The sequence below is a fragment of the Hermetia illucens genome, chromosome 7 (assembly GCF_905115235.1).
Source record: "Hermetia illucens chromosome 7, iHerIll2.2.curated.20191125, whole genome shotgun sequence".
NCBI classification, from domain to species: Eukaryota; Metazoa; Arthropoda; class Insecta; order Diptera; family Stratiomyidae; genus Hermetia; species Hermetia illucens.
The window spans coordinates 1161693-1174814 of NC_051855.1; the positions used below are offsets into that span (position 1 = coordinate 1161693).

General features: G+C 42.2%; 1 protein-coding gene across 2 annotated transcripts in view; it reads left to right on the top strand.

The window, feature by feature from the left end:
- Positions 1-13122, top strand: part of LOC119660817 (tetratricopeptide repeat protein 39B-like) — a 124685-nt gene that overhangs the window by 90731 nt on the left and 20832 nt on the right. For both annotated transcript variants that reach the window (XM_038069668.1, XM_038069669.1), the window contains one exon: positions 12800-13088. In XM_038069668.1, coding sequence (XP_037925596.1) covers positions 12800-13088 — 289 coding nt within the window. The remainder of the gene's footprint in view (positions 1-12799; positions 13089-13122) is intronic.

Genomic DNA, 13122 nt, shown 5'->3' on the forward strand with positions numbered 1-13122 from the left:
TGATCACAAAGAACACCAGTTGTCAGACGCCACTTTATCCAGGTTGTGCTAATGCGTGAAACAATTTCATAACGCAGTTCTTCATTGGCTGATAGAATTAACCCGAGATATTTAAATTACTCAGTTCTGGGCAGTGGTTGTGATGGTTTCATGAGGATTGTGCTTGTTTCATGGGAATCAGTCATCAAAAACTCAGTTTTATTCAGATCCAATCTGAGACCGTGTTGCATGAGGCGACCATTCCATTTTTGAAGAAGTTGCTCCAGATCATTTTTGCTATTAGACGCTAGGAAAACATAATCTGCATAAAGCAGTGTATGAGGCGCTGAACTTTGGATGTCCCGTGTGACAGTGTCCATAATAAGAGCAAAGAGGAGTGGTAATTGGGGGCTCCCTTGATGAACACCAATAGAGTCACGACGCGGTTTTCATACACCCGTCATACTTCAAACACACTTCAGATCGAAGTAGGGCAATTGAGCCCAGCGCACGAGTTCTTCTGGTACTAAGTGTTGTTGGAGAGCATACCAGATGAGTTCGTGTGGTCCGTGGTCAATGGCTTTCTCTAGATCCAGAAATGCAATCTAAAAAGGGCGATGCTTCTCACTGTATTTCTCCATGAGTAACCCTACTGACGTAATAGTTCCGCAGTTTTTCACAAATCCGGCTTGGTTCGCGGTTATTTAGACGATTTCGCGAATATGGTTGTCAAGAATAGGTTCACAAATCTTCATGCTATGGGAAAGTAACTGAATCGAACGGCAATTTGAACGTTCTGCTGAACTATCCTTCTTTTTCCGAATTGGAACTGTGGTACTTGCTTGGCAGTCAGACGGTGTTCTCCCTGAATTGCCCGGTTCACTGACCCACAGTGTTGGGTCCCAGCTCTTCGCCTTCGAGAGCTCAGATGCGATGTCGTCAGGTCCTGTAGCTTTCTCCGGTTTCACTGGTTTTATTGCTTCCTCGACTTCAGTTGCGCTGATATGCGAAACTGCTCCGAATGTTGGTAATGATTGTGGAAGTTGAAATCTGTTCGAAATATTCTCGCCATCTATCCATCGCGGCTCGGCGGTCGGTAAGCAAAGTACCGTTCTTGGCATTAACGTTACAGAAGTGTTAAGATGATAGAGCAGAAACAGTGATATGTGTGTGTGTGTGGTGGGGGAGAAGCTACAGCTTCTGAGCACTCAGGCCGTGTTTGCCCATTGTACTCCCAACCTCCATCTAACGGAATATTCCCGTTTCATTAACGTATCGTTCCGGATCGGATTTCCGTTAGCGGATGTGATGCTATCCGTCGCAACTGGAGAACACCGCCACCAAAGATCTGATGCCTGATGCGTCCATAGGCGGGGCATTCACATAGAAGATGCTCCGTGAATTCCGCTTCCTCATTACAAGAGGGACACTTATCATCTTGAATAATTTCTACTCTGAATATATACCTAGCTAGTGAAGCCTGTCAGAATGCCCACAATATTTCTCCAAGTGCTTTTCGACAGGATAAAATTTGCGGTATGCATGCTCGGTTCTGGGCGGAAAAGGTTGGTGTGTCGAGCAGCATTAAGGCTCTGCCACTTGTCATTTTGGGAAGCTTGTTCCCAGTTTTTGAAGGCAGACTTACCAATGCTGCTGATACACCAATTGCTGGTCCCGGCGTAGGGGAGATTGACCCCTCTTTCGCTAAAACATCCGAGATTTCATTTCTCTCTACGCGGCAGTGACCAGATACCTAGAGTAGTTCCACCGTATTGAGTCTAGAGATAGAGTTCAAACGGTTTCTGCATTCCTGAACGATTTTCGAAGTGTCAAAGTACTACTCAACACCCTCATTGCAGCTTGGCTATCACTGCAGATTGTGATGCACCCGCCCTTCAACCGCCCATCAATCAACTAGTTTGCCGTCCTTAGGATCGCATAAACTTCGGCTTGAAAAACCGTTACATATTGATGTACGGGGGCACGAGAAACGGAAGGCATTGTAAGAACTTGATTCAGTCCTCCCAGTAACTCTTCGAATGGTCTGTGCCCCCCACATTCGTTGTTTCCCTACAGATCTAATCGAATTAGTCTATGAGCTGCTCTCATTGCAGTGCCTTGAATAAATATATCCAGGGTCTGCAAATTGAATAGTGCATACAGAGCTGCGCCGGATGTCGTGCTCATGGCACCAGTGATACCCAGACACACAGTTCTTTGCAGTGCGACTAGTTTACGGTGAAAACCTTTTTGTCTCACCTTAACCCACCACACTACGGATGCATATACGAACATCGGCCTAATGATGGCAACATATATCCACATTACCACATGAGGCCTGAGTCCCCATGTCAAGGCAAAGGTCCGTCTGCACAGCCCATAAGCTGTGAGAACTCGTTTCATCTCTACCTTTACATGTTTGTTCCAAAGAAGTTTTTATCTAGAGTGACTCCCAGATATTTCACTTCTTCGGAGAGTTGAAGGGTAGTACCCCTCATCTCTGGGAGGCAAAGTCCATCCAGTTTTCTCCTTTTTGTGAATAAAACCATTGTGGTTTTATTTGGATTAACAGACAGACCATATCTGAGGCACCAGCTGTCTATCAAATCAACGGCACGTTGTATATTTCTACATACCGTTCCAAAATTCCGATCAACAGCAAGCACACCCACGATATCAGCATAAGCTTGAGCGTGTATGGGCAAATTTTGCAGTTCGCATAGTAGTGAGTCGATCAGCATACTCCACAGAAATGACGAAAGCACACCTCCTTGGGGGCAGCCTTTCGTTGCATCGGCTGTTAGATAGCGATCAGCACCCACCTGCGTTATCATAGTATAGATCCACTTAATGAAAGCATCATCAACACCATACGCTCTGGCGGCATCACAAAGTTTTTGAAAAGGCACACAATCAAACACCCCTTCAATGTCCACGAACACCCTCATCGAGTACTCACCATTCAAAGTTGCGTCCTCTATCTTTGTAACCAACGAATGAAGAGTAGACTTACAGGACTTTCCATGCTGGTAAGCATGTTGGTTTTTGTTAAGTGGGTGCGGTCTAAGTGCGTTTCCACTAATGTGACGCCCAACCAGTCTCTCCCAAGCTATCAGCAAGAATGAAGTCAAGCTGATCTGTTTGAAGTTCATGTCAGTGACATACTTTAAACTACACGCGACCTGTCCACAACAGAATGTGGAATGCCTGACTAATTCATATGTAGCGCGTGGTATGTGGTGTTCTATTACATGTTTGAACACTAAGAGTGCAACATGATCGCGAAGGCTGAATCCACCCTTCTTGCCTTCGAAAACGCAAATGTGTATCATTGGTCTGTATGCTACAGCTGCCGCCCGTCTGTAGGATGCCATTACCTTTTAATGCCAGTTCGCGGCGCTCCCGTTATTCGTTAGAGAGACCATCGCACCTCCGTCTGCGACATATAGCTATTTGTTGCTCGCCATTAGCTCTTTTCAGGTCATTCTGTTGTTCGAAGTGACATACAACGGTCATATCGGCTTGTATGGGCGCTCGAGGATAGCGCCAATCGCGCAGTTCGCCACCTCATCTATGTCCTTAATTATCTTGGGTGAATATAAAAAGCTCTCGCTGAAGTTGTTGCATGATGCGAACTCGTCCTCGTTAAGCTCGAGCTCTGGTCGTAGTCAACAGCGCTGATCTGAGAAACCAAATACCGCCCTTTCCCATCAGCTCGAGCAATTGCGGTAACGTGAAGCAACCGATAGCCATGTGGTTCAATTAGGCAGAGGAAACCCAAACCATCCACTCATTTCGTTGACTGTTCTGATGATGGAGTTTAGTTTTCAACCAAACTTTTCCAATCGACCAGAGACCGCTGAATGATATGCCCCAAGCCGAGCGTTCAAAAGAACATTTTGCCGGATCGAAGTCGGAAGCCCCACGAGCTGGTCATGTTGGAGTTCATCGATGTCTCTATATACTTCGTCGTTTACGCCGAAAAGGGTGGTTAGAACCTTGCCCAGTAACCCCCTTTTTTGGTACCTCCTCGTCTTCATATTTGAATTGAAGATGCTTTAACAGGGCGTCGCATTGTGTGGTCGAGGTAATTTTTGAGACATCATGGCACATCCCTCTGATTTGCCCTATCATCTCTGAGATATTTTGGCGATCCTGGATCATCGACAATATCGGAAAGAAAGAAGCGTTGATGACATGAAGATCTCGCTCATTAGTGGGGATAATGGGTTTCCTATAGCTACTCCGGAAGTGGTCTTAAAAAATCTTACTCTGAAAGTAAGATAATTTTCGTTCATACACAGCTCTGCCAATTTTGTATATTGCCTAGCTTTATTTTTCCTTTCAATAGAATCGCCAAACTATAAGAGCCATTCTTCGAATTTTGCCAGGGCCTCTGGAAAAAGGTCCCGTTGAGTGCGATCGGCATACGGGAGCGGCGTTGAACTAAAAAATGCCCAGGAGTCAAGGCCTCAATATCATCTGGATTGCTAGAGAGTTTTATGAAAATAGTTCCTTAGTTTACTATACTTCTTTTTAAATAAAACGGGCTCATAGAGATCCAGATTGCAGACAGATTACTCGTCAACTGCTGACTGCGCTGATTCGGATATTTCACACATGTAAGGCATCTGTGCAGCTCGTTGCGAATCACCTTTTGACCGTTGAGGATCCAACACTGCATTGTCAAATAGCTTCGAACAGTGGAAACGTCACCATGCAAAGTATTGCGATGAGCTTCCTGGATAATAAAGTATGTAACATAATGGCCCCTCGGGACGTTGTTTATGGTCGCCGCGTATGTCCGCATTCCGCAGTCTGCCTCCAATCCTCAGCAAGCCTTGATGGTCAAGGAAAGGATGCAAGTTTCCTAACCTCTTGGTGACTGGACGATCCTTCTTCAAGCCGTCGATATTCTTAGCAAACACAATCTCTTGGAGTAATCGCAGGATTCTGGGCCGACTTTGCTCGTATTCTACGGGACAAGTCCCCATGTAGGCCACGACCCTTACCAGCCTTGAAAACGTAGAATATCGCTCCAACAGATTTTCTCGGTCTGCAATGCCCGTGAAGCAGGTCACTTTCTCGGATACTCGTGCTTCCAGAAGCCATGACGAGCCCTTCCATCATAATCGATGATTTGACAGCTCGGTAGGGGAGATGCCTCTTAAAGCCCAGCCCATACGATTATCTTTCGACCTGATATGACTTGCGAATCTTAGCAACCCGGTTCGCGACCTAGGACTCTACTCGTGAGAGGTTCTTCCTTATCCACGCCAATGTGATTGTAGAGTCGGACCAGCAGTACACAGCAGACTAATCTAGTAATAACGTCGTCCTCACCAGATGCATCAGTTCAGCAAGCAGCAAAGGATCATTCAGCTCTAGTTTAGGTGGAGTCACTTTTGCCTTCAGGAGCTTCAAGATTGCATCCTAATCATCCGAAACATCTTTGCAATTTCCAATAGGATCACGAATTCTTGCTTTCTCCAACGAAGCCAGATCTGTGCCAAGTCATCTTGAAGTTTCACTCCGGTATACAGCTTATCGTTGAGGTTGATCGCGGTTGTTGTTATTGCAGAGGCGTTAAATACTGGTCGAATCTTCGTGGTGGAGCTCTCCATCTTGATAACAGGGTGGTGGGGCAGATAATACACATCTCTATTTTACCCAATACTTGCCGCATGTGACCCAGATCAATATACTTCTGCAATGCCGTCTGGTAAAAGCACCGAAGATCCGGATCCTGATTGAAACGCTTTTCCAACTGCTTAAAGTAAGTGAACGTCTTATTTCTAGAATTCCTGAGAGTTGCAATTGCAGGTTTGTCCTTGAACGGTAGCATTACAGCGTACCTACCGTCTGCTTCGGGGACTATTGAACTTTGGTAGCTAACTTCGCATTCATCCATTGAGGGCACGTCCTTGATTGAATCATCAGAGTCGAAGAAACACAGGAATGCCTTAATCTTAATCTGCAGTGAAGATGTTTGAGATAAATTTGATTCCCGCTTTGCGTAGCAGCACCTTGCCAGACAGAATCCAGCCTAGCTTAGTTTCCTGAGCTAACAATGGTTTAGTCTTTGAAGAGATTATTGGACGAGGGCTGAGGAAACCTCGTTTAATAATCTCTTCAAAGACCTCCGCTCCTAGTATTAGATCGATTGCTGATTTAGCATTGAATTCGGGATCTGCCAACTGGAGAAGTCAACTTCGGTTTTGTGGATGACCGATCCTTCGTTTGAAAGCGAAGCCATTAATGAGTCTATTACGTAGGCCTCCACGAGTATACTGAAATTGGACTGAAATTGAGGCAAGCGTCTTAGTTTTCTCTATGCCCATTTTGTTAGCGGCTTTCAGAGATATCTTAGATCCCGGGTCAACTAGAGCGCGCAAAACCATGGACGTTCCATCAAGGAAAAGAGCCTTTACTAGAGCTGTCGCCAAAAGAACTGCGGAATTTTCGTGACCCTCAGCCATGTTCGCACTCACGTCCTTCTTGAAGTGTAGTAGGGAATGATGCTTTTTGTTGCACTCGGGGCAACGCGTTTCGCTGTTCCATTTCCTGGTGTCAGCATGTGCTAGGCAATTTCGGTTCAGTTTCTCCTGTTTCGCGAACCGACACCTTTCCTCAAATCTAAGCTTTTTATATGCATCGAAGGCAAATAGTAAATGTTCCCCTTTGCAGTAAGAACATGTTTTTTTGTTAGGCTTGGGTAAAACAACAAACGATTTTCGTTTACGAGGCTGTGTTTCGATTACTACCAATAGTTGGTGCCTTTTTAAAAGAAATGCGGGCATTTTGTCCACCGTTGGAAAGTCTTTTACATCCTCCATGGATTTTTCGAATATGCGTTGGGTCTCGTTGTCAAACTTCCGCATAACGATGTGGGTCACTATAGAACTCCAATTCTGAGTTGCGAACCCCAGGCGAGAAATGACATCACGTCATTCGCAGATCTGTAATCCAGCTTTAACTGTCGATGATCACATCCAAATATTCAACAGTTGCTTGGCGTTCCTCCAGATTATTTAATGCCACTTCGTAGTTTGCACTACTCAGCTGAAGGTGCAAAATTACTTACTTTGCAACCCTTTGTGCTGTAATTTCTAAATGTTGCTCAAGGACACGGCCTTTAACAAATCGATGAACTGGTTGCATTTTGGCAGTCCAAGACTAACACGCCGGGGTCATTTTGAACCTGAGGTGTGAATACTTCATCTGAAGTACCCGCAACAAGGCATTGCACCTGATCTCTCATGATCATTGTTCGGAGTGCGGTGAATTTCGACTCCATCTCCTGATGAATGCCGAAGTATTCGTCATTTGCTGGTAGTGTGCGCGCCAGTTTTTCGTGGTTGAAGGAATAGCTCGCAAAAAGCAATACATCCCGTTCCGATATCTGCCCAAATAAACTTAATAATAGTATTTTATCATACTTTAGAAATTTACCCGAAAGCCCCCTTAAGTTCATCCTAGAAGTACAAGCAGCAGTGTATGCGATAATATAAGGCACAATTCTGAAAAGTTTGAACTCAATCTAACTATGATTAACAAAGTTATAGAAGATCAAAATTTCGCATTTCAGGTAAATTTATCTCTCTGTAAGACGTGTATGACATCATAATCACATAAAGTGAACTTATATCAAAAGCGGGTTCCACGGGAACCGAAACGCGGAGCTTCCGGAATTTCGATTTGTTTGTATCTATCTTAGGTGAACTTCTGCACATTTACTCATAATGCTGAACACCTAGTTTATGGGTATAAGGTTGACTATTATCAGTATAGTGTTTTTCAGATCAAATTATTAGTATAAATGGGTCTTTTGGAAATAGAGCACAAGTGAATATATAACTATGTACACGCGGCACTGTCATGTACTCATTGCTCCTCACATAGGGAAACGCATAACCTTCTATACCTGAAGGGTCTAGCTTCCGGTTACCCGACTTGTTTAAAACTTATTCCAATTTCTCTTACTTTTTGATCAAACCGTGAACCCAAATTGTGAATACCGTTTTGTTTAGAACACATGGTGTTGTGGTCCGAAGTTTTGAAAAAATAAAATTTCAAAATTGTTCTCATTTTTAAGCTTTTGTTTTACACAAATTAATGGCTAATACAACTAGTTCTTGCGTGCTATTTTCTGACTTACCTTCACAAATATGTAAACAATTAATATAAAGCATTCCTCCTTACTCCGTGCACAAAAGCAAACTGGTCGGCATACTGATGCATATATATATATTAAAAATGATTTGAAATTTGAATGTTCACGCATTAAAGTAGTAAATTATGGTAAAAAGTATTAACACCAACGTACCCACTGGTTATACTGGTTTTATTAGCACATACAGATAAATACACATGGCTGCCTTGAGTAATTCACATTGATATTCAAATAACTAAAAAGCCAAAAAAAGGAAAGCTAAAATGGAGTCCGTCGTTCATATAAGATCACATGTAATTCTCACCTTCGAGTGCAATAAGTTTACCTGGAATACAAAGATTCGACTTCTATAACTTCGTTAATAATATTTGCATTGCGTTCAAAAAATTATGCTCTATGGTAGCGCCTCGATGCATCACTGTAATTTTTTTTCAGATATTTCGGTTTGATAGATTGTGAGAGGGCACACATTTTGAGCCCTATATCCTCTGTGTTTTGCCCAATATAAGAAAGAAGATCATTTTCCAAAAGTACTAATCGAACTCTCTGTGAAAAAAAAAATGCACATCCCTCTTTGGGGGAGTTTCACACAAAACAAGGTCAAAACAAGTCGGAATATTAGAAGTTGCTTCGGGTATAAAGCTTTTGTGTTCATCTTTGTGACAAAATTTTCTAGGCACATTTTTCCATGCATATATTGGCAAAAACCCAAAACATTCTTTAAAGTTTTTTTTCAATTTACAAGGTATATGTACATACACTCCTTTTCAAAATTATAACCGCACGGCAAAATTCTAAGTTCTATAGTTCTCGATATAGATGCAGCTGTCTCATTTTTTCAGCAGTTAGTGTAATAGTCTGTTGTTCGAAATATACCGACTAACGGTGTTAGTCGCAACCGTTCAGAAATATTTCACAGAAAACCGGTTTTGTGCTATTTCAAAAGTATAACCGCGCGCGACTGATACTGTTTGTAGGCTGCTGAAAAAACATATTTTTGTAAAATTGTTAGTTTCTTTTGATCGATTCTGCTCATTGATTAATTTTTTTTAAATATGCCACGAGGGGTTAAGCTTACCGATTATGAAAAAGGGCAAATTAGTGCCTTATTTAAAGAAGGTATATCAAAACGCGAAATAGCGTCAAGAATAGGCAGATCGGATCGAGTAGTTCGTAATTATTTAAATAATGTGGACAATTACGGTACTAAAAAGCGAAAAGGAAGACCTAGAGTGCTTTCCGATAGAGATCGACGTTCCATAAGCAAAGCGACTTCAAATTCCACGAACAGTTTAAGAGGCATAAGGAACGAATGTAAGCTTTCTGTATCGATTCCGACCATATGGCGGGAAATAAATCGAAATCCTAATCTCGTACGGGAAAAAATGAGGAGAGCACCACGATTACAGCAGCATCATAAGGATGCTCGACTGGAATTCGCCCGAAATAACATGTCACGACATTGGGATCAGGTATAACCTTTTTGTTGGCGGATGTTTTCAGCAAAATTATCTTTTATTTTTGATTAGGTAATTTTCTCTGATGAGAAAAAATTTAACTTAGATGGTCCGGATGGTTTTGATGGCTACTGGCGAGATTTGCGTAAGGAACCACGATATCTGTCCAGAAGGAATTTCGGAGGTGGAACAGTTATGGTCTGGGGAGCCATTTGTAGTAAAGGTACAGTGCGTCTAGCATTTACATCGGCGAGAATGAATAGCCAGGAGTACCAGAATGTTCTGCAGGATAATCTCCTTCCTTTTATAAACTCTTTTGAGGGCAATGAAGTAATTTTCCAGCAAGATAATGCCAACGTACACGTAAGTAGGTCCACTAAAGCCTGGTTGGAAGCGAATTCCATAGCCACACTTGAATGGCCAGCCTGCTCACCAGACTTGAATCCTATAGAGAATGTCTGGGGATGGCTAGTCCGACAGATTTACTCCCAGGATAAAGAATATTCTTCCAGAAATGAGCTGAAAGAGGCCATTGAAAGAGCATGGCATGAGTTGACACCACAAATGCTCTCAAAATACATTCATTCGATGCCTAATCGAATCTTCGAAGTGATTAAAAAGGGAGGAAACACTATCGATTATTAAGCCATGAGTTAAGTCTGCCCATTATTGTTTTATTTATTTTTTATGTAACGAGGTAATTAATGCGGTTATAATTATGAAAAAGGACAATTTTACTTTTTTCTCAATTTGTTATGTTTTTACACATTTTTTAAGCTTAATTGCTATTTTTAGGTTTCATTTTTGTTACATTATGTTTGTTTTTATACATTTTCGAATTTAATTTAAGTTTGGTTATTTTCACATCTTTTCATAATAAAAAAATTTACTCAGTAATCATGCGGTTATAATTTTGAAAAGGAGTGTATTACAGACCGAGATATTATGCAAACCCTAGCTTCATTAGCATATACATATAAGTACATACATATGTTTATCTGGAGTAATTGATATTGATATAGAAATGATAAAAAAACTAAAAGTAAATATATCTGCGCAAGCCCCCCCTTCAAATGAGCTCACTTTGTTGTGGCGTTGTGATATATTATGCTGGCATCATACACGTTTTAGAAATTCACATAAAATGTTAAAGTTTCATCTTCTATAACCTTGTTAATATTAATTGGATTCAAACTTCCAGAGCTATGCCCTATGTTATCCCTTATACCGCTGCCAAATTTTGTACTTCTAGCACGAATATAAGGGGGGTTATCGGCAAAATTTCTAAAAAATGCTAATATACTATTATTAACTTCATTTGTGCAGATATCGGTACGGGATTTATTTTAAGGTCTAGATTTCGTTTCCATACTCCACCGTGATTTTTTTAGATTTTTCGGTTGGATAGGTTTTGAGAACGATACCTGTTACGCTTTTTGGGTGTCATATTTTGAGCCGTCATTCCCCTAAATTTCACCCAATACCAATGGGACAAGTTTCGAAAAGTACTAATTGAACCATTTCATTTGATACCCCACGAGGCCATACTCTGCGAAAAAAATTACGCATCCTCCTGAGTGCAGACTCAGCATTCATACCAGTGGATGCGAGGCCTATCTAACACCTCTGGCGCAACTAGGGGGTACGGCACCCGAGTTGTACAGCGCAACTCCACACTTGAGCTTCAAAGAGCTCTGCCCGAGATGTAGGAACAACCACAACCACCATGAAAGTCCCACTTGGGGGCCAACCGCAAATAACCGGGCCGAGAACACATCCTCCAGGAATTCTCCTGGAGCATATGCTCTCAGAGGGCCGCGCATGTATGGGGAGTCCTCCCCCTCAAACGCAACTCAAGATGGTGCTACTCGATTTACATACCATATATCCTCATCAAATTTCGGGACTATCGGTCCAGTCATTTCCGAATAAATCGGCTGTGGCGGACAAACAGACATTGAATCGATTCTGAGAAGGTTTTGTTTCACAAAATGCCTTAAAGTAGAGAAATGCTGGGAATCCGAGACCTTTCCCAGAAAGCGAGAGATGGGAATGATTGAAGATTGCAAGAAGGTCATCGGTTTGAGTGGACAATTGAAGGGGTATTTGCGTGCTATCTGCCGCCGCAAATATAATAACCAAAATAATCCTGTAATTTATCAAACTTGCTTGCTCTCTGTCCAGCAAGCTGGCTTCCGCTCCAGATGCTCCTGCATTGGGCACATGAACACCCTACGAACCATTTTAGAACAGTGCGTGGAGTTTAGATTTGCTTTATCTGCTCCTTATTGATTTCGGAAGACTAGTAACTAATAGTTACCATCAGAGCGACATGTAATGGCTTAAAATGTCATGTGCATCGGGGTAAAATCTCAGATGAATTTGAGATCGAAAGCGGAATCCGCCAGGGTTGCATTATGTCATCGATATTTTTCTCCTTTTTATCTGTGACGTCCTTCATGCTGTCTTGCTCGGTGCACGCGGAGAAGTTCAATCGACCAAAACATCCTGCCTCATATACCACGAGAACGGTGCTAACATCTATTTGCTCTCTCACTGCGGCTTTGGTCAACATGTTGAGGCTGTTCTACACTAGTGTACTTTCTGTATTTTTATATGGGAGTAGCACATAGAAAGTAACCCCGACTGTCACTCGAAACTTCCAAGCCTCGGTGAACACCTGTCTGCATCGTATCATAGGAGTACGCTGACCTGATATTATTTTAAATGAAGAGTTTGTTCGGCGCACAGGCCTGTCACCCGTATGCAATGTAATCGGAAGGCGGAAATGGCAGTGGATAAGTCATGAGTTAGGGAGAGGTCACAATTGCATTGCTGGCTATACCACGAAGTGGAACCCACTTCCACCAGGTAGCCGACGAGTGATTCGCCCCAAGAGGACTTGGCGAATGCAGATGTTAAGAATGGGTTCAAAAACCTCCAAGATCTTGGACAACAACCGGATCGGACGGTAATTTGAGTCTGCTGAATTGCTTTTCTTTCTTCGATCGCACCCTCGTAAGTTTGTCATTTGGCGAACGTTTTATCGACGAGAGAGGACTAACACATGAGTTTATCCCAATTAGAGTAAATGCAAGGTGACTCAAATTATTTTTTTTCGCACTCAAATTCCAATTTACTTTTAAATTATTTTCTAATTTCACATTTGGTATTCAAATAAATTTTGCAGTACATCATCAATGGATCTCGACACGGCACTATCAGAAGCCAAATTAGCTATTAACTACTTTTTCAACAACAAATTTGAGGATGCACGTAACCTAATGAAACCGTGGGCTCACTCTAGCATGTATCATTCCGTTGGCAATTGCGTATTTTCGTTTTTGGAGGCAATTTTAACATTCGAACAGCAGCATATTTTGGAGGCTTCGGAAGCTTTGAAATTATGTTTAAATGTATGTAATCGGCATCGCCGTAAAAATACAATAACTGAAACAATTGGTAAAACTTTCAAACGGGTATGTCAACGTCTTCTATTGGCTTTTTACACTT